At 40.7% G+C, this 22,848-nt stretch overlaps 1 protein-coding gene across 3 annotated transcripts in view; it reads right to left on the reverse strand.

The window, feature by feature from the left end:
* Window positions 1-3,630: 3,630 nt before the first annotated feature.
* DHH (desert hedgehog) overlaps window positions 3,631-22,848 on the reverse strand; it is a 67,481-nt gene continuing 48,263 nt past the window's right edge. For 2 of the 3 annotated variants that reach the window (XM_018561883.1, XM_018561882.1), the window contains exons 2-3: window positions 10,194-10,455; window positions 3,631-4,676 (exon numbers count right to left, since the gene is read on the reverse strand). In XM_018561883.1, coding sequence (XP_018417385.1) covers window positions 4,048-4,676; window positions 10,194-10,455 — 891 coding nt within the window. In that variant the 3' untranslated portion in view covers window positions 3,631-4,047. Of the gene's footprint in view, window positions 4,677-10,178; window positions 10,456-22,848 lie in introns of all 3 variants that reach the window. The other variant, XM_018561881.1, reaches the window with a different exon arrangement.

Genomic DNA, 22,848 nt, shown 5'->3' on the forward strand with positions numbered 1-22,848 from the left:
CCCCTCCTTCTTCTTAACTTTTCCGAGTTAGTTGATGGACAGTTGCTGGAGACTGCTATGTCCCTTGCAATCTTGTACTGGACCGGAAGTTCAGGGAAGTGGAGCTGAGAGAGTTGAAGTTAGCTGTTTTAGATACATGATGATTAAAAATGTTTGGACAAAAATTTAAATAATCACTTTGCTTGGCAATGTATATTTGTTTGATCTGGATTCAATATTGAAAACAAAATGTAGAATTGAATACTACTTTAAGGACTGGTAGGCTGCAATATGTTACATTTTTGTTTTTAGATTTAGATATGCCCTAACCTTCTATATACTCACCTCGTTTACAACACGATCCTCTGACCAGTTGAAGAGTTGTTGCCTACATAGCATCTGTAGTACTGAGCACTGCACAGTAGAAATTGTTAAATAAATGCCTTAAGTCAGGTATACATGGTATGAATCTAGGGAGGTTCCAGATGAACCGGCCAAAATTCGCACACTGGGTGCCGCTGTCAGCATCCTTCCGCCCAGCATCCCTCTATCAGCAGATCGAAGGAGCAGGTTGGAAAGCTCTTGGCTGAACGGAGCTAGCAGCCAATCAGCTGTCAGAATGAAATGCAAGCAATGGGGTATCCGTCCATCTACGCTCATAGGCGTTGATGGGGGAATCTGTTATATTTTCTTTGTTCAGCACGCAGGTTGACTAAAAAAAATGTATATGTGTGTATACTCGGGTTAAGTATACATTTACTACATATCCTACAATGGAAAAGTAGCAACTACTTTTATAAGCAACAAGTATTCACAGCGCCTGTTATAAAATGACCAAACAAGTGTCGTTGCTAAGCTTTTTCTGTGTTATAGTGCTTCTTATAAAACTGGCTTGAAGGTTTGAATTACATTAGAATAAACCTACGCTGATAGAAATATGTAAGCTACCACTGGTTACCTCCTTCTGATAATGCTAGCTGCCAGTGACCTAAAATAAGTATGTGGCCAGTAAAATAAGTTGAAGGCCATAACTTCTGATATGCTTACTTGTTTTGGGTCACTAATATGATTGAAGCCAGAGGATCTACGTGACGTACAGCCTACTAGTATTTTCAGATGGATTACAGTATGGCAGAAGAGGTATTTCTCTTGACACAGGACTTCTAGGGTGGATCTGAAGTTCTTGCTCCACAGCAACAAAGTTAATATTTAGCCGTCTGAATTACAATTCTCATATTAGCAGCATAGCCTTCCTTCAGGCTCAGGGGACTTGAAACAAAAGTCACGCTTTATATAGCAGGAGGTTAAATATGAAAATCAGATGCAGTCAGATTCTCCCATTCATTCCACTGTGCACTATAGTATAATCTGGGCAATAAGAGTTTGTCTACATCAGTCACTTTCATAAATTTATACCCTAATGCAACTGTCTATAGAACCAAACAACAAACACATCTATATTGTACATAGAACAAATGGTTTGCAAAATGCATTTAAAGAAACAAGACTATATGATGGGATAAATTATAACCTGGTTTATTATCAGAAAACACATTAAATAAGATTACTTGTTAAAAAGATATTAAATTCTGTTTTGAACATTCATTGTCTCACATCTAAAGGAAGCTGGAACATTAAACTGAAACAAATTAAATTACAATTTATAAGTAGAAAAATATACTCTAAGACTGATTGTGCAGCAGCTGTGTTAAAGCAAATTTCCTTTGGGAAAGATACAGTAAGACTTGATCTACAAAAATATATCTTATTTTGAAAAAGTGGCACTCCTCTCAAAAACCCCACCTCTCACCCTCTGGTAATTAATAAGGCATGGCTCAAGTCTGAGAATGTAGTATTTTTGTATATCATTATAAAACATGATCAGTGGTAACAAGATTGTCAGTGCATACAAAGGAACAGCTTGGAAAACTGGTCCACAGGTACAAAGTGAAATAAATAACATTAAAGTGACACTAAACTAAGGAATTAAATCTTACAAAATGTATTCAAGTACCCAGTTAAGAAAAATGTAACTTATTTGTGTATCACTCAGCCGTAGATCCTCAAATCATCTCTGAATTGGTGCTGACACTGTCCTTCCTTCTGGAGGGTGGATACTTTTGTTCCCCATGGTCCCTGTGTTTGTTGTAAAGTAGCCACGGCTCCAAGCTCACTCTGGTGATGGACTCACAGCACGGAATCTCACTTTTAGTTTACTAACTTGCATTGAGAATGTAGTCTATCATGTGAGTAAGCTTGGAGCGGTGGCTACTCTACAACCATGGGGAACAAAAGTATCCTCCCTCCAGCAGGAAGGACAGTGTCAGCACCAATTCAGAGATGATTTGAGGATCTACAGCCGAGTGATACACAAATAAGATACATTTTTGTTTATAGTTATAGTTACTTGAATGCATTTTTAAGATTTATGGTAATTCCTGAATTTAGTGTTACTTTAACGAGTTCAAAGCTTTCTTGTAAATGTACTCATTATAGCATCTGTTGTCTCCTTGTACACTTGTATATATAACCATGTATCACAATGGTAGAAAGGGAATGCCACCCATTCATTTTATATAACTACCATTCAGTAAAAGTAGGGTTAAAAACAGATTGCTTGGCATCTTAAAGATTATGTCAGCACAATGGTAAATCATAGAGACTGGCTCAACCAACAATATAATTGTTCAGCCTGATGATAGGCATGTGTTGCCTAGATATGGCTTTTTAATTTTTAGGCTGATTAATTATTAACTCCAGAGTCATTGGGGCAATGATGTTGCAAGCCAGATAGATCATTGGTGATCATTATAAGGCCACCTACTCAGAGTTACTCTGCCTTTTACCCCTTTTACCCACGATAAAAAGAACTTGAGACATTCCCTTGTTTCTCTCATTATGATAGATAAACTCAACCTTTCCCCACCTATCCATGTTTTAACCATTAACCTAAATAATAATAATAGCACAGGAGTATAATAATAGGAACACACTGTAGTTTGTTGCATTGGAGCACCATAGCTGAAGTATAGTCATGTGTTTGTACACACACTGTTAAAGATCTCCAAAGGATAAGTGTTCAAAGACCATAATTGTTATTGAAAAAGTAAAAATAAATAATCAGTGCACAATGACATTTGCCTCCTCCTGTAGTTCAGTGCATTTATATCCAGAGACTATACACATTTTTACTGTACAGACAGGTACTCAGAACTTCAGACTGTGATAGTGAGATAGACAAAATCATCACGGTGTTTACAAGGGATCAGTGCAAATCCATTAAGCATTCAGTCTGGTCTACAAAGTCAAGCTTTTGCTGGCTGATAGTTGTTACCAAGATGTCGGTGTGCATGTCTGTTGATGTAAAAAGCTATACAGGTAAAAACATGTTGAACCAGTCATGAGATTGTTGCAAAAAAGGCATTAAATGCCTAGATGGTTAATGACCAATGCCTTTGCTGTGTTAGATCTGACGCTAATATGAAATTGCTTGTAGCACCTATAGTTTACAGCCCTTATACAGTCATCAGGGTAACTCTTTAAGATCTAACATACATTTTTTAACTGACACACTTATGCACCATATTTGTGGATTTGTATCCTGCCGTGGCTTAACAAAAAATCTCTACCATGTTCTTGGTATGGGAATTAGTTTGTGATGTGAGCAAGTAATATGAGAGGCTGTCATGACTGGATATAACTGAAAGCCACAAAAGGCTCCCCTTCAAATGACCAAACATGTACTTTCCATCCTCTCTATATCAGAATATCTTCCTGCAAAATAAGACTTTCCTACAAAATAGCAATTTTTAATACAATTTTAGCAATTACCTTCTAAACTGCATGAATAATTTAACACATTGCTAGTCCATCTGATCACAATTGACAGTAGCCACCAGCTTTTACAATAGTCACACTTTGGGAATCAAGTCCCTTCAGGACCATGTATCTTAGCGAGCTGTAATTTGCTTAACTGTATTCAGTAGATAGGCAAAAAAGGAAACTGGAGATCTATCGGAACCCATTACAGCAGCATTTGCAGTTAAATCCATTCTTTTGTATAACATATCAAGGCATTTTCCACCCAAGAACGTTTTTGGCCAGAACATAGAGGAAGTGGCAGTACCAGTGAATCCCATCATTCCCTAAAAATTCTGGAAGAATGGAGAACATGTTGTAAAGTAGTCTCATGGGTGCAAATGACCTATGTGCCATTTCATGCCATTCAATATTTGCATAGCAAGATGTCAATATGCCATCTACAAGAAGGGTTCCATGGGAAGTCAGTGGAGCATAAACCCCTGTCTCTTCTTGTATGGACAAATTTACAACTTTAGATGGTAGAAGTTGAGTGCCATTAACAAATATTTGAACAAAGTCCCCGACTTGGACACGGTGTGCATAAACTGGCAAAAACCCTGCCATTGGGTCTCTAGTGGCAAAGATCAGATGGTTTGGAGAAAGCCAAAGGCTATATGGATGTCCTTCAGCCTCAATAACTATATAGCTGGCTGGCATATCAAGATCTTTGTGCAAAAACAGTAAAACCTCTGTTGATGTCAAATGTCCTCTTTCATCTGTGGTAAGGATTTTGTCACCAAGCTGCAATTCCGAGAGAAGCTTACGTTGACCGCTAACAAGGTTGACCATGGCAGTTCCTGGAAAGCAGCCACCAGAACGGACAGCTAAGGAGTTATCTAAAAGATAAAAAAAAGAGAAGAATTAACTATAACTATAAAAGGTAAAAAGAGAAATAGGGCTGTGTGATGGCACAAAATGTAGAGAGTTTTCAAAGCTACATAATCACCAGTACTTTGAGTAAATATCGGAGAAACCATTTTAAAACTCTGAAATTGCTCTAAAATTATTAGAGATTATTTAATAGAAACACAAAAACCAATGTAGAGTGTGTTAACTAGTCCCGTTTCACTTTGCTTAGTTTGGAGCAGTCAGAAATGTCATTGTTGATTGGCTTCACTTGTTTACCACACAGAAGAACCTTATAACTGCAAGATCTCTAGTTCAGGAGTTAGGTTAGTGTAATGATTAACTTCATGCTTATCTCCATGCTTCCATTTCAGAGGTCTTCATCTGTAAAGCTTGGGTCCCAGTACAATTATCTTTAAGGCACCCTGCATAAGTCTGGTTGTAGGGGAAATTCCCATGATGCCAAAGCTTTGGCTAAATGTACTGGTGTTTACGTAAAGTGAATGTTTGCTGAACCCTAATTTGGCAGCCAAAGATTTCTGAATCTTTACACTAACCCCACTACAATCCAGAGATCTAGTAATCATAGTGCTTTACTTGAAAGGATCTCCCCAATGTTAAGCAGGCCATAAACTGTTAGAACTTAATTCAAACATTTGTTCAAATTCATTTGTCAGAGCATTTGATCTTGCCATCATTGAGTCAACTAATGTTGTTTGAAATTTCATCCAGATATATTTAACTGGTTTCTGTGGACCTAGCATATGCAATATGTGCGATTTTTCAGATAAGAAATGAGGAACATTTTTTATTCTGCTCCTTTTGATTTTCCTTTTCGCTTCAGTCAAAAACAAATGTTGATTGGACCCCACTAACTATTAGAAAATCGGACAAACCATTTGAAAAAGATAATTTTCAAACAAAGCTCTACTGCTTCAGAGTTGCCACTGCTCCCTTATGCATAGTTTTGCATTTTAGCATATTTGCTGTGGGTCAGTTTAGATGTGTCCATGTTTTATGGTCTAAAAGGTAAACTCAGCCTTTATACTGACTCACAGTAAGCACACCCAAACACAATGCAAACACAGTAACAACGTGGCAAACTCAGTGCAGAAGTCCAGTTGCAAGTGTGAATGATAGTCCGTAGGTGGAGTCTCTTTTTTCTTAGTTGTCACTTTATTAGTTATATCTACTTGTTATTGTAAATGGTCAAACAGTGAATCATGTAGCTGTCATTTAATACATACAGCATGCAGATCAGTCAGTGGTCAGGAGGTTCAGTTGTGGTTCAACCAAACAGAACGGGGAATATCCATTATTTTGGCATGATGGCTGTGGAATGATTGTTTCTCTCAGAGATGGTTTTGCAGCATCGCATAAACTATCTGATCCTTCCTGGGAATTTCACACACTACAATTTTTCTTAGCAGAGAATGGAATCAAATGGTCAATGGAGAAATGCCAAATGGTGCAAACTGAGAGATAAATACACAACAGTGGTGTGTAAAACAGCAGCTCTGAACATGTAACATGTCGAATCTTGGAGAAGGTGGGCTGCATCAGTACCAAATCATGCTGGGTCCCACTTCATTAGTTATGGGATCACCTAATTGAGAACGCTAAACTGTGGAAAACGTTTACCTGGTCTAACAAATCATGATTTCTGCAGGGCAATGATTCTATTGAGTCAGCATGGTAGCAAAATCCCCAAAGAATGTTTTCTGAATCCATTCCCTGAAGAAGACTACCTGGTACATAAGTGTGCCTTATAAATTGGCCACTGAAAACATATTAGCAACAAATACTAAGAAGTTGTTGAGAATCTAAAGAATAGTTAAAATGATTAAGGATTAAAGTGGAAGTAAACCGCGACCCAAAAAAATGTGGGGCCTTCAGGCGCTTTTAGCCACAATGTTTAAATACTATGCACAGCATATTAGAACATTATGGCAGACTTACCTACCAAAGCGATCTCCCAAGTACTGCAACAATTCCCCTCCTGTTGGCACTTCTATCTTCTCCCGGCCCTCCCCCAGGTTTGTCCGCTTGACTGACTGGGCCCAGGTGATGTACGTTCCAGGCATGCACACGGGAGTTACTTTTTCCCTACACGGAATCATGCCAAGACTACACTGAGCTGTGCAAAAAAGTGCTGACAGGCAGGGAGTATCATCTATAACAGGACAGACAGCCTGTCTGCACTTTTTTTACAAAGGGACTTCACTTCCACTTTAATTGTGCAGAATAAAATCGAATAAATTATTTTATTTTAAAAATATAATTCATACTTATAATTCACTGTTCAGCAGCAAGCAGTGAACGTTTGAGAACACTATGTAACCCCTTCCCAAAAATCTTTGTATATTCCTTTTCCCACGAGAAGAGGGATTGTGTTATTTTTGACAAGTAAGGAGTTAAACAGTGCACAATGCTGAGAATCAAGGTGTGAGATGTGAGAACACAATGGTGAGGGTGGCTTCATAAAGAAAACAATAGGGAGTAAATGTGAATCAGAGTGATTACAGGTACACGAGAGAATCTAACCACTGGAACAAAAAAGAATAGTCTAATTATAGTTCATTAGAAGTTGGATCGGAAGAATGCTTTTATTGTTGTATCTGTAGGTTGTAACTGTCGCTAGTTATTAGGATATATAAAACAGTTCATGAAGGGGGCACCTGATTTTTCACCAATAAACAGACCCTCAAACAAGCTTCTCTTTTCCCAGCATACATAGCCACTATTCTGTGGGGGTCAGGGCACCTCCCCATTACTACTTATGCAGCAGTGGTATGTAGAATGAACAGAACATGAAACAAACATTTTCAACAAGCTACTCGCTTGAAATGCCATTACCAGGATGCTGCAGCCTACAGACACTGCGATTGCATACATGGGAAGATTACTTAAAGCCCATTTCCACCTTTGCAGAGGCATTTTCAAAAACACATATACCAACAATGTACACCAAGTGTACACGAAGCAGGCATATGCAGTTGCTGTAGATATTGCTAAGTGCTAGGAAATCTCACCATGAACTTTACCTATGTATGATGGACCTAAAGCCCAATTGAAGCCTCAGTTGAATGCATTTCAAGTGAAAACTAAAGGTGTTCATTGTCTTACAGTTTGTTTTCCTTCTATAGCAGCCTCAGCCTTAATAGAAAAGCCTGTCTCCTGCCAGCATGCTACAGAGGAGCAGCCTTGCTCACTGTGTGGAAGCAATGGTCCCTTTACAGAGATCTGACATGCCCCCTGTGGGACCTATAACTCTCCAGTCAGTAAAGCTCATGCTCCCCACTGATTGGTGAACTCTGGCTGTGACTCAGCAGGGGGCATGTCAGACTTCTGCAAAGAGACCACTGCTTACTCACAAAGAGCAAGGGTCACACTCTGCAGTATGCTGGCAGGTGACAGGCTTTTCTACTTCTACTGAACTTTCTACTGAAAGTTTAAGAGGGCTTCATAGGAAGTTTAAGAGCTGCAAAGGGTGACATGTTTGAAGGTGCATATGTCCAATGACTGGTGTGTACATGCTTGTTTCAGGTCAGTGTGGAAGGAAGGATAAGTATGACAGCCCTGGGGTTTGCAATTTTAAAACACCTGCAGCTCCCATATCTTCGTCTTAACAGGTTCTTTAAATGCTACCAATAGACAGGCAGACCTCTCACCAACAACAAGCAGTAAAAGATTTCCCATCCTCATTGGTATTGCTGCAAAGCATATGTCAAATACATTTGTTTTTATAGAAAGAAAGGAACCATTTTTGGGATTCATTCACACCAGCGGCCTTAGTTCCCGTTGTGGCAACACATGCAATTCTGCATGATTTACCGCAATGCACGTTATCAGCGTTGGTGTAAGGCTGTACCATTCATTCTGAATGGCGCACCAATGCACCTTGCCTAGAACATATGTTGCCACACCACACGTGGTAACTGGCTAATGTGCGTTGTGGTGCGCTGCCAAAAAATAGTGAATGCAGAATAAAGAGCACTACATTGCACCAATACATGTAACATGCTGTGCTGCGCATTGCGGTAAAGCGCACAGAAACCACAATGCCATGAATGTATAAATGGGCCCTTATCTGCTTCAGAAATATTTAAAGTGTCATTGAAGGCAAAAAAAATTTCCCCTCAACCCAGTGTTAATTAAAGCACTTACCTTAAATGATATCTCTTAATCCGATCTTCTTCTTCTTTCCTGTAGTTTTCAGCCTTCTCTCCAGCGCTGCAGCAAGTCTCCGATCCAGCGGAGACTCCTCTGAGCTTGCTGGCACTTCCTGTCCCATGGTGTCTGCATGCGGGTGCACGCGTCCATATGCTTACCTTGTGTCTCTCCTCGCGTCCCGGCCGAAAATCTGAACTGTGCGTGCGCCCGCCCCAAGATGCTTTGCGGCCGCCCGAGCAGTTTCACATTTTCGTAGGGGAGCGTGCGGGGAAGACACAGGTGAGTTTAAACTGCTGTTAAAGCGTTTTTTTTTTAACTTTTTGGATATATCTACTGCTCGCTAGCAGTAGATATATGCAAAAAAAGCTGAGGGTTTAGAAACCCTTTCAACATACTGAAAAATAACTATGAACAAAAAAGGGCATTTTTTTAAAGCTCACAAAAGCTTTCTTATTGCGTGACTAGTTACTATCGCAGCGATTGATTCATACAAGAGATTACAGACCTGTTCAAATATTTTGTAAATATCGCCCATTGCACGGATATATATAGTCCATCCAAATTTTGACTGAAATACAAATGATCTCGGCATTCCTCTGCAAATACCGTTATGATAATGTTATGTCAGCCTGCCACTAAGATTTCCTACTGATAGTAGAAGTAGCCATTAGACATGTGCGATTCGTTTCGTTACGAATCGAAATTCGTACGAATTTTCCTGAAATTCGTAGATTTGTAAGCATACGAAATCCGAATGGCAGTTTCCGAAAGTTTTTTTTTTTTTTCCCCCTGACACCTCACCTTGATTCCCGGGATCCGCTGCCCCAAAGGAATTACGAAATAATGGATATTACGAAACGGAACGAAACAAAAAAATGTTTTTGACGGCGCACAAGTCTAGTAGCCATTTTAACATATGCTGGCTGTCACCATCAGAAAACTGGCCCTGACAAATGCCATGCGGCCTTGGCTGGAGTAAATGCATGTAGACAGAGATGCAACAAAAGATGAAAAAAGATTGAAAACAAGTATTTTGTTAAAAAATACCTGTTAATAAATACCATTTAATTAGAACTTACATTTAGCTTAAGTAGTGCTTGGAAGTACTAAACCTTGGTTGACAGCCTCAACAATGAAGTGCTAACATTATTGGACTTATTTAGTGAAAACTGATAGGTTGCCATGATTAATGATCACTATTATTCTTTGCCTTATTATTTGTACGTAGTAGACAATCTGAAAAGGCACTTAATGTTCAGAACATAGAACATCATCTATAAAGCTTGCCTATCCTCTCACTGGCCGAAAGCGCTATATACCTCCAGAAAGGGTACCTGCTTTCACTGAGACATGGATGTGCGCTTTGGATTCATAGTACACCCAGTCAAAGCCAGCTTCAACTGCTAGACGAGCCAACATGCCGTATTTGTTTTTGTCTCGGTCTGAAGTTGTGATGTCAAGTGCACGTCCTTCATAGTGCAGGGAGTCATGGGCATGGTGTCCATCCTCGTCCCAGCCTTCTGTGACCCGCAGCCGCACTCCTGGCCACATATTCATGACAGAGATAGCCAAGGCATTCACCCTATCCTTGCAGCGCTGTAGAGGAAAGAAGAAAAAAAAAAACCGTCAGTGTATACAAATATGTGGAATATTCCATAAGCACATATTTAACTTTTAGTCAAGATAAAAATATGCAGCCAGTTGGTATTTGTCAGCGGGACTACTTAAAGCTGCTTCAAGATATTAGCAGTCTGTGAGTATAAATCACACAAGCAAAGCCTTGACAGCATTTTCATTTCTTCTGCATAAAATCATTTATATTTTCCAAATTCATTATACATTATATTTCTGCTTAAGAAATGTCATTTTCTTGCATTTTTACAACCTACATGTAGAATCCATAGTAATGGGATGACAGTTACTGTTTTTGTCCTGAAAAATGTTATAACCAGGGCCATCACTTTAATGAGGCAGCCTGAAGCAGTTGCCTCAGACGGCATCTCAGTGGGGGGGGGAGGTGGGGGGGAGGGCGCAGGGGGGCAGCCAAAACATCCCAGGTTGCTAAGAGATCTTAGCAACCAGTAATGCTATCTCCGGCTTGCTGCCCAGCTCACTGACATCACTGGTATCCAGGAGCTGAGCGGGACACTCTGGCTAATGTCTCGCCCAGCTCCTGGAAACCAGTGATGTCAATGAGCTGGGCAGGACACCGGACAGAGCCGCTGGACTCAAAGGTAGTGAACATTAAAGCTTAGTTTTAACTAAATCACATTAAAATAAAGCTCAATGTTGCAACAATAGTATATTCCCCATATTACCGCCGACCTACAGGAACAACTAGAGATAGAACTGGTCTTTAGCTGACTGTCACAGCTAGGGATCATTGCTTTAAATCAATACACCTCTAAAGGTGGCCATACACTGTACAACGTTCGCAAGACTTTTGTCTTGCGAGGGTTGTAAAGTAATTAAAAAAACGTACGATCTGCCCATCTTGGACAGGCAGGTCGTACTTGCGATCATCGCAAGCCCGCTTCGCTGAGGGGAGGGCTTCCGATGACTGCAATGCTGAATGGGCACTACTTGTTCGACGGAAGATGTGCGATTGTACAGTAGAAACGCTCTCACGCCTTCCATACACTTTGCGATTATCGTACGATCGCGGGATTTCCCACTGTGGCCCATGCCTCTTACCCTACTTTCATTACATAGGGAAGGTAGTAGACATTGCCTGGAAAGAGTACACTATACTACCTTTGCTCAAAAAGGGAGCTGGCATTGGGAATTATTGATAGATCCTGACAGGGTCTCTTTGGGAAAGAATGGGTGCACTGAGCAGATGTCACCTGATACTGTAATTTGGTGTGTGTAAAGAAAGATGTTCAGACAGCTCTCCCTTTAGCCCTCTCCTTGCAGGCCTCGATAAATGTGAAATATCTCCTTGGAAGAAGCCCACGTAAGCATGGATGGTGCCTGGAGGAGTTTTAATGTAGTTCCTGCCAGTACTCTCCCAACATATTGGGTAGAGTGAGGCGAGGAATCATCCAAAGGCACAAGGGATGATTGTACTGAGACAGACATAGCATCCTGACTTGATGAGATTATAGCTTTTAAAAAATTGGACTGCTAAATTCACCTTCATTGATAACAAGTGAATCCTGGATTGTCTTTATTTTATTGACCCTATTAACCAAGCATGCATGCAGCCACTATGGAGATGTTGCTGTGTCTGAAGCTCTCTACGGTTGCCCATATTTTCAATATATTTGCAACAAAAACTCACCATATACCCTGGAGGTTCGGCTAATCACTGACAATCAGATACTGATACTCCACACACGGAGTTGTTATCAGGAGACTTTGGGGATGGTTTAGTAAAGGAAAAGAGCATATTCACTTTGCAAGGGAATTTTCATTCAGCTTAGTGAATATGGTGAAAACTCACTTGGCAAAGAATACCCTAATCATGTGCAAGGAAAATTAAAAAAAAACATTTTTGTTTGCACATGATTGGATTGAAAATTCACTTTGCTAATTGAATAGTATAGTTGGCTTTAGTAAATCAACCCCCATGTCTAAAATGGCCTAAACTTGAATATTCTAGAACCAAAACTAACAAATTACCTAAAATGTGATGTGATTACTGTGCAGTGTATTGGTTTGTTCCCAAGTCACAATGAGTACCAATGAGTAGAGGTGATTAAATAACAAAGTATCCTCTCCAGTTTGTTTAATTACATGCGGTCCTGCAGAACGATACCAACCTTGTGCTCCAAGCATCAAGGCTGTTTCTCCTTAGTTTCAAATGGCGACCTTCCCACCAGCCTGGTGCTTTTCAGAACTGGGATCCTCCTCACCATTGGTACTCCATTTTCACCTTTCCTCTGATTCACCGATTTCCTATCTGTCTTTCATTTTACTTATATAGCATCTTTTTATGCTATCTATATGACAGTTTCAGGCCATACCATTAAAAGCTTCAGTATATTTCCTTATCTTTTTTTTCATGAATTGGTAGAGTGCATACTTGTTGTTAACTAGTACTGTAGATGTTTACACTTGACATTGCAAAACTGATTCTCCAGATTTTCTGGGTATGTGCCCATCCTCCTTACAGCACCCACGGGCACAGCCAGTTATCTCTGGTATGCCAGCTCTGCAATCAGTACCCAACACAAGGCAGAGCACAAGGCAACCACTGGCACAGATATGTTTCATCAGAGCTGATTTACCCAAACCCAAAAATATTTCTGCTGTTCCTACTGTTGTGGTCACCAGAATTTACAATAGTAGTCATCTTCAGTGCTCAGAAGATACTCAGATATCATCACTTTGACCAAATTCATAGTGTCTTCATCTGGCTAATAGCATTATTTTCCAGTCCTAAAGACAGAATAATCATTAAGTGTTATAAATCACCCCACTATTGAATGTACAAAGGTACCAAGGTTGCCCTTTCTAGTATGTATTGTCGGCATTAACATTTGAAACACTTACCTGCCTCTTTAGGGACAATACTGTTGAGATAAAACATAACCTACAAATACTTGCAGACCATATTATTTATACTTTTTATAACATCATCCCTTATAACAATATCTGTTTTATTACTGTTTTATCAGGTATTTTTATGATTAACTTTAAAAAAAATGCTTCCCAATTGAAGGCACCTGAAGCAATTTGTCACTGCAACCTACTATCGTTTAACCCTGTGGCTGCTATTACCTTAAAGTATATATATAGAGCTCAAGTTTTGCTTGCTTTAGAGCAGGCCAGGGGTGGACAAATGAATACGGAATTCATGAGCCAGTCTGTCCAGTCCAGGAGACAGCAGTTGACAACAACTAGAGAAAGCCTCAAATGTTAGGCACCAGCAGTCATTTTTAAGGAGCTACCTGGCTCCTGGGATTTGTCCAGTGTGTGTTGTTATCTATGTCCTGATTTCCTCGGGACATGGCAGGAAGTCAGAGGCAATTCCTCCGAAGAGAATAAAATATCCAGTGTCAACAGTTGTTTGCTTCAAGTGGGTTTTGCACTCCCATACATAGGGATGCATAAAACCCGCTTGAAGCAGGTCAGAAGGAGGTCAACTGCAGATGAAATCCACCAGTCACTGAATTCTGAATGATCTCAGAAGTGTCTCAAACCAATATCATCCACACTAGCCCAAAGTCTGTGGACACAGGCCTTTAGACAATTATCTCTGCTGGAAGGTTTCTCCTCACCGCCTGTTCAGGTGGCAATTCTAAAATGTTGGATATTGCATCACTTTCTGTTTCAGTGACACCGGTCAGAGGGCTGGGAAAGGGAGTTTGTCCTGTGCCGATGGGCTTTTGTTCACCCCAGAACTGCTTCTCTCCCCATTGCAAGTCAATGGGAATTTTAAAAAAACCCAGCAGGATGATGCAGCTTAGAAGGAGGTCAAGCACAATTCACAAGGAGGTCAGCTGCAGGTCAAATGCACTTGTCAATTAACTTAAAAGTAGCTCAAACCCATGTTAAATGCACCTGAGAGCACAATGCATTTTCTGTAAATTTCTTGAGCAATAACAAAGACAACTACAAAAACCTTGGTAACCCGTTGTTAACCCTTTTTTGCTGAATCGGCTGAAACTTTAGCTTTTGGTGGACCTATCAACACAACCTGGCTTGACAAAAGCCGATTTCAAAGTTGAAACGGGGTGCAAAGTTGTCAGTCAAACAGTAACTGTGTCTTATTAGGAGCAGTCACTGTTTAGATACCTCTGGGCAGCACAGTGGCGTAGTGGTTACCACCTCTGCCTTGCAGCACTGGGGGTCCCTGGTTCAAAACACAGCAAGGTCACTATCTGCAAGGAGTTTGCATGTTCTCACTGTGCTTGTGTGGGTTTCCTCTGTGTACTCCGGTTTCCTCCCACACTCCACAGACATGCTGGAAGGTAAATTGGCTCCTGTCTAAATCGGCCCTGTATGTATGCATGGGATATAGGGACCTTAGATTGTAAGCTCCATGAGGGCAGGGACTGATGTGAACGTGCGCTGTGTAAATTGTCAGCGCTATATAAATACATAACTTAGTTTAGCTGAAAAGGTATCACCTAAACTCCGAGCATTGTCATATACTAATTATGGTCAGCTTAAAGTGTAGTTTTACCTAATTTTTTTATTTTGAATAGAGTGAGGAATGGATAAAACTCGTCAGATTTTTTTACGCTATCTGTACCATGTTGCAGAGATTTCCCTTTACCTGTCCAGGATACACAACAGGAAAAAAGAGAAAATCGTTCTATAGTGAGGTTAATTCTCATCTTTGTGAGGTGTCACAAAAAAAAAGTGTCCCCATTGAAAGATTTCTCTTCATTTACTGTTTCTGGTTAGAACTGTAAACTTCAGGATTTTCCATCACTTTCTGATGCAGTTAAAACGGTTAACAGGAGAAAGAGAGGAGGAGAATCTCCTCAGAAAGGACACATATAGCAATGAAAACCTGACAGCTTTAACCCTTACAGTTTGACAGTTTCAACGAGGCAGTTTTAAGGTGTACAGTTTCTAACTATGCCTTACTCTACCCAAAATAAGGAACTTTTGTTTGGCTTAGATACACTTTAGAAGGCATTTCCAGGCAAGACTCAAGTTTACCCACGAACCTCCCTCTGTGCAGGTCCCAGCATTAATATTTTTCTACTAACTTGTTCCTGTAGGGAGAAACAGCTTTTATTATCCACTGTGATGCCAAAGTCTTGCAGAGGCAGCTGCTGGGAGAAGGGATCAGCAAAGTGCCCTAGATAACTTCCCACTAATGTAGGCCCACCCTCCAAAACCCAAACCGCTTCTCCCAAGAGCTCTTTTCCTACACACAGTGATGTTCAATATACATCTATCAACACATTTCTGGTGGTATTGCTGTAATATGGAGTCTAGCGCTAAATTCTTGTAATTCGCTTTTCAGAGATAGTTTTGACCAGTGCAATGAATTAGTTCTTATTTGTGACACTTTTGTTATATGTTGATATGAATATGTTTTTGATCCTTTTGTTAAGAAACACCTCCAGTTTTGAGGAAACTTTTGCTGAATAAGACTATAGTAATATTAGAGTAATTCATGAGTTCAGGCCCATCCTACCGGATAACCCAACTAGTGATCATGCAATCAGGTTTTTATATGTATCTGACTCAATAAGGCTATACAAGTCTTCCAAGTGTGATCGAAGCTCTCAAAGTGATCCTGAGATTTATGCAGCCACTCTTTCACTTCCCTACTACTGTGAACTCTAAGCAACCAATCTCCTATTGAAGGGGCTCTGACGGACTGCCACGCTAATGGTATCAGGCACTTCCCTGCATTTAAAAGGTGGGTATCACAGATCTCTTGTATGAACACAGGGCCTCAGAATTTACATGAAAATGGACTGCCAGAGGGTCATCTTGAATAAGGCATCATGTCACTTTTTCAGCAATGCTTCTCAACTCTTTTCGGGCAATACCACCACAAGTGCAACACTGTACCCTGCTGCAGCCTTTTTAAACAGATAAAACATTGGGTAATGTGCATGTATTGCAGATATACTACATATTTTGTTTTTCTGCCTAAACACTTTAAGTTCTGCACTGTACGTGTATATTTTTGATGTGTAAAGACTCATTGTGACTGGACTGGCAATTTTGTATAACTCAGTTTAACCAAAGGAAGCTTTCATATGATGTGCCACTATAGCTGGCACTGATCAGAAATATGCAGCAATAAATGCCAGAATTAAATGAGGCTCCCTGTTCCGCCACTGCTTGTGGCCTGCAGCAAACGGCTCAATGACTTCACTTTAATAGCTGGTCATTAATTAACTAGTTTCCATGCAAATTCTTGATTTGGAATGTAAAAAATCTAAAAACTTTCAGATTCTGCTTCCTCCTGTACTCCCACAACGAACATTCTTCTTGAGACACCCTGCACACAACGTAAAAACTTACAAATATTAACGCTGTTTGTTTAAATGCACATTTTTATATAAATTTTAAAAAAATCCTTAAATCTATTTTGTAAGGCAATGCTCTTAGATTGACTTATACCTATTTCTGGGCTGTAAGGAAAATGGTAAATGGACTTTGTTAATAAACATAACGCATCCTCCACTATGCATAGGGCATCATGGGCATGGGTACATGAAACAGTCCGCCACTGTCCTAGTTACTTACTTATCAGGTCAGTGACACACAATACACACTATATAATATTCAATGACAGCAGGAACTCTTCCAAAAGCACTTTACTCCCTAGTCATTAAGTAACTAATCATTAAATTTGGTCTTCAGGTATCAAGCCCCCCCACTGTCATTTCACAGCTCACAGTGCAAAGTGGAATGGTCCTACGTAGAGTGCAGTAACTTATGAATTTATCAGACCTGACGTTAGCTTAGAACAGTCAGGACACTGAAAGGCAAACACTGATTGACTGCTACAAGTTTCTCCAGCGCACACTGCATTTTGCTTCAGTTCCTAATATGAAACCATGAAACACAATTTTTTACTGTTTTAAATGGACCAGGCATGTACATGTGAAAGTTGTCTTCAACACTCTTCAGAATTCCGTGGTACATCCGCATGACATATTTCAGTGCTTGCCCCAGGATCATGCACCTGTTGGAAACAGCTACAGGTAACAACCAGTGACAAGTAGGGAGGGGAGTGGGGAGCGCAGGCCAACATGCCACACTACTACAAAGCGTACAGAGACTACCTACTGGAGGTCATTAATTTTTCATTTAGTCCTGCCACTTTGTAAAAGTGGTGCTATTAAGAACTGCCTACATCTGTTGCACATGTCGGTGAAGATGGCAACAGGGCTTTTTGGAATTTGGCACAGTATCTTGAAAAGGTCTATACCAGCAGATAATTGGGGCAAAGCCTTTATTGAATGCCCCGCAATGTATTCATAAATAAAACCACTGGAGATCACTCGGGGAATTACATTTATAGAATTTAAAATGGTCTGCCAACTCACAGCACCTACTGTACTGTGGTTTGGGATGCCTTTTTGGGCCACTTTTTTCCATTTGGTAATTCGTATTGGTTGCGCCCTACCAGGAGAGTTATAGCTTTGCAGGCCAATGGAGGCTAAAACAACACAGGCGGAAATACCTAAAACAGGCTCGTGTGTTACCTGTAGAGTGGACATGTATGACCAAGCTGTATACTCTACAGGTAACACACAAGCTTGTTTTGGGTTTGTCCGTTTGTGTTGTTATATATAATATATATATATATATCTATAGATATATATACAGTATATACATACTCACACACACTAATATGCAATATATTCTGAAGATGCATGAAAACAAAGCTGTATATAATATATGGTGTGATTTGTTTTAATTAGAATACCTTTCTAGGCTCACTAAGCAGCCAAGCAGGACTGAATGTATGTAGATTTACATCTCACAGGGACCGCTGCCAATTATTCACCAGCAATGAGGGGGAGAGATTAATTCACTTTTGTTTTCTTTCCTGGCAATTTTCTCAAAGCATCCTACACATTTTACCCAAGACACCTTACATATACTCCATCTATGAAGGCTTGCTTATACATAATACGAATTATGAACCAGTGACCCAGCAAAGCCTCAACTGAATCCCATATTTTGATGTAGTGGTTTTGACTGCCCAAATGCACATAGTCTGTCACACGGTCTGCTGCAATGCAAGCACAGAGCTAGCAGTAGAGCTCTAGATTCTGCTGTTCTTCAGTAGCATCTGGCAATTCAGACTGGTGAAAAAATGGATCTGCAGAAGTTATCCTCAGTGTAAAAAACTGTATGCCATGGACAACTGCAATGATGAATATGAAGGCATGAGAGGTGGAAATAAATTCAGATGCTCATGGGTGTTGCTAGTGCCAGACACCGAGTGCACATGCTCTGCATCTGTTAGTATGTGCCCCGATTCCTGATGCTGCAACCTCCCACATTCTTCTTCTTCTTCTGTGTGTGACTTGCTGTTACTCACTCTTGACCCCTGCGCTTGTGCGTTGTTTTCACTTCACTTCTTCCCTTTCTACATTATTTACATCTGACCCCTGAACTCTGTACATTATGTACTCCTGACCCCTGCACTCTGTGCCTCACATACTTTTGACTCCTGCACTCTGTGCCATGTGCCATACATGCTCCTGACCCCTCCACTCAGTTGCATACTAGGGTCAGGGGAGGCAGAGCCTCAGCTAGTATTATGGAGCTGTCAGCTTTAAGTCTCCCTGCTGTGTAACCTGTCATGGACGGAGGGCTGCCTGATAATTACAGGCAGCGCTGCATCCGGCTTTTGACAGCTAGTTAGGTTACACAGCAGCAGGCTTCCCCACTGCTTGTGTAATCTAACATATTGAGGCAAGAGCTGCAACAGCCTCTACCCTATGTTAGAGGCTTGAGCTCTGTGGATGGTTTGGACCAATGGCAAAGCGCCATCGCTCTAAGCTGTCCAATCCAAAAAAAAAAACACTGAGGACGTCGATCTCGATGCCTCACTAGTGACAAGCAAGTGAGGGAGAGGGATGCTCCTCCCTGTGTCATCCCTCCTTCACACTAGCTTGGTGACCGGGTTGGGGTTGGGGCTTCCGCGTGCTGGGGGCGGGGTGTGCAGGGGGCGGGGTGGAGGCGGGGCTGGGGAATGCCTCACCCAGCACAGAAGGTACTGCACGTCGCTGTTGCGTACACGCTCCTGACCCCTCCACTTAATGCCTTACATACTCTTGTGCTGTGTGTTACGTAACCCTGACCCCTTTTTATGCTATATTGTATAGTATATACTCCAAAGTGTTCATGGTCGCAACAGTTGCTGGTTGCTAAGTAGTCCCCAAATATTTTAGTTAAGCTATCCTTTAGGTTAGGCTCAGAAAAAGTCTTAGCTCTCTGTCTATATTCAGTGCGTAGAAAAGCACATGTAATGCAAGAGTTACATTCATAAATAGGGCTATTTTGAGGTTTACATGTGTCTGTGAGACTCTCAATGGTGGCATGTGGCATATGTGTGACGTGTGTGCAATGAGTAAGCCCAGGTTTTATTTACCTATATGCATTTAGCCTCTCCCATTGCATTTTGGCCAACGCGAACCAGTTACTGCAGCGTGCTACCTGCCCCACATCAGTAAACAGGGTGCCCAAATGTGCCCCAGGTCTGCCGCAATCTCCAGCAGATGCCTATATGTCTGGATCTACTGATCATTTCCACATGCGGATTTCACTGAAGGTAACGTCTGCTTATGCATATTTTCATCTTGTACTGCAATTGTTTGCACTGTCATCATTAGGGCCCAGTTTACTTTAAACAAATCTAACATTGTAATTTGCAGTAATGCTCTCTCTTTACTATTCAGAAGACCCTGCTCGGCTGTTGTCTTTGAACCTTTTTGCACATGATTTTACATTTTTTGGCATTTCATCTTTCTTGGCTAAGACCTACCTAACATGCCACTGTCAGGAACAAACATAGTTTTATTGCCATGGTTGATATAGAACCAAACCCAACTATACTTTGATTACTCTTTTATTTGTAAAAAAAACTTTATTGATAGTTTTTTCCACTTACATACCATGTCGCTAACAAAGCGTGAAGTTATAGTTCATATTTCACTGTTATCTTTCATTTTGCAGTTATGTCCTAGTCTTAGTGACAAGGAAACCTAATGGCTCTACATAAAACCTCATGCATATGGAATAGTGACTCTTTTTTTTTTTTTTTTTGTGGCTTGGTTGCCAAAAACAGATTGCATAAACAGACTGGAAACACAGCTCAAAGGTCATGTGCTGAATGAGACATGTATTTCTTACCATCAATAAATGTTTTATGGATTGGGAAGAGTTCGTAGTGACAGCAGAAAAAAAATAATAAAATTGTTTATACAAAGAAACACTAAAAGAAATTAAGATTTGGGATGGTTGCCACTTCTTATTAACATATTATCAATCAAAATGTCTGGCTTCAGAAAAAGCTTTACAGGAAAGGAAACCAAATTGTCCTGCTTAAGAATCAATAAATGAAAAAAAAAGTGCCCAAAACACTGTGAGGGTAATTTTACAAAACTGGAGCAGACAAAAACTGGGGCAAGTGTGCACGGCAACCAATCAGCTTCTCTCTTTCATTTTCAAATCTTAACTGAAGAGAGCAGCTGATTAGTTGCCATGCACAGCTGCTCCAGATTTTGTCTGCTATAGTTTTGATAAATTCCCCCCTGTGTGTTTCAGCTCTCGGACATTGCTGCCAGTCGTTTTTGGTACAGAGCTTCCGGGAAAAAACTCTTGACACAAAGAAGGATGATGGCCTGTGCTAAGACTCACCTCACACTAAACTGGAATTGTAACCCTCCCTTTATCCCTAACACTAATCTTAACACTAACCCTCCTGGTAACCATAACACGTATCCTCCGATAACCCTATCACTAATCTTCCTTGTACTAACCCTCTATCTCAGCGGTCGCCAACTGGTGGTCCGCAAGAAAATGTTGGTGGTCCCTGGGCCCCTCTGATGCCGTGCAGGCTGGGCCTTCATTGAAGCAGCACGGAGGCTCCGGGGCTGCCTCTCACTGACTCAAGCAGCGGCTGTCACAAGGAATCAGTACAGTGCGGGCTTAGCAGGCCGCGGGACATAGAAAAAGTGGGGAGAAGCAAGGTAATAGTGGTTCAGTGTGGGGGAAGGGGAGGCACAGGGGTGGTTGGGGGCAGTGCTGAAGCTAGAGGGGGATTAATCGATCAAAAAGTTTAACGATTAATCGAGAAATGAATCTTTAATTTTCACAGCCCTAATATATATATATACTGTAGATACACACAAAAAATATGAGAATATATATATTTTTTAAACATTCATATTAGTGGTCCGCGGGATTTAAAATGATGAATCTAGTGGTCCATAGCCATAACACTAGCCATGCCAGTAACCCTAAGGCCCCGTTCACATTGAGCGATTTATCGTGCGATTTTTGTAGCGATATCGCTCATATTTCTGCACTATATCGCTCTATGTAGCTTCACCAATACATTTCAATGTAGCTGTTCACATCTCGTCGCTCAATGTTGCTCAATATGGCTCAATATCGCTTGTAGCTCGTCGCTGGTAGCTTGTCGCTTCTACATGACCCTTTTTTAGAGCGATTTTGAGCGATATTGCTCCTGATTGCATACAGCCCAATAGGAAGATGTTGCGCGATATCGCGCGACACGTCGCTCAAAACCCCTTCTGTAGCCTTAACACTAACCCCCCTTGTAACCTTAAAACTTACCCTCCCGGTAACCGTCACATTAACCTCATTTGTTGCCTTCACACTAACCCATTAAGCCTGCCTGTACCCAAAATATTAACCCTCCCTGTCAACTCACACTTTTCTTTGTAAGTTTCTGCTTGAGTTACTGAGCTCTGTTATCAACTAGCAAATGAGAAAGAGGACAACATGTGAGAAGGAGCTTATAGCTCCACCAACTGACTTAAAAGCAAAGTACAAAACAATTGATATCCAACATATCATAAGAAAAAGTTGTTTTTTAATCCTAAACATAAAAAAATTATGTATAGAACCACTACACATTTATTTAATAGACTTAATAGTATCATAAAGTGGAACTAAAGTCCAGCAATAGAAAATTGCTATGATGTAGAGTTTTTCAGCAGAGGAGACATGCAGAGTTGCATGCAAACTGCAGTATACACCCCCTATTCATCTCACAGGAATGGAGCCACGTGCCAGAAAGATACAACGCCAGGGCGCATGCACAGGGTTCAGGTTGCATAACAGTGGCACCATTGTTCCACTGATATAGGTCTGACTGACCTAATGGGACTTGGAGAGACTATATATGCCCCTTTGACATTTATTGCTGCTTCTATGAAGGGATTTGTGGCAGATGAGAGGCCTTCCTATACAGTGATCAGAAGCTGTAAAAGAGTGCTGAGAACATACATCCAACTACATAACATTGACTGGTTATACATTAAGAATTACAATATAACTGAACAGCATTTATTTAAG

This window comes from Nanorana parkeri, unplaced genomic scaffold, assembly GCF_000935625.1.
Source record: "Nanorana parkeri isolate BGI_ZX_2015 unplaced genomic scaffold, ASM93562v1 scaffold549, whole genome shotgun sequence".
NCBI classification, from domain to species: Eukaryota; Metazoa; Chordata; class Amphibia; order Anura; family Dicroglossidae; genus Nanorana; species Nanorana parkeri.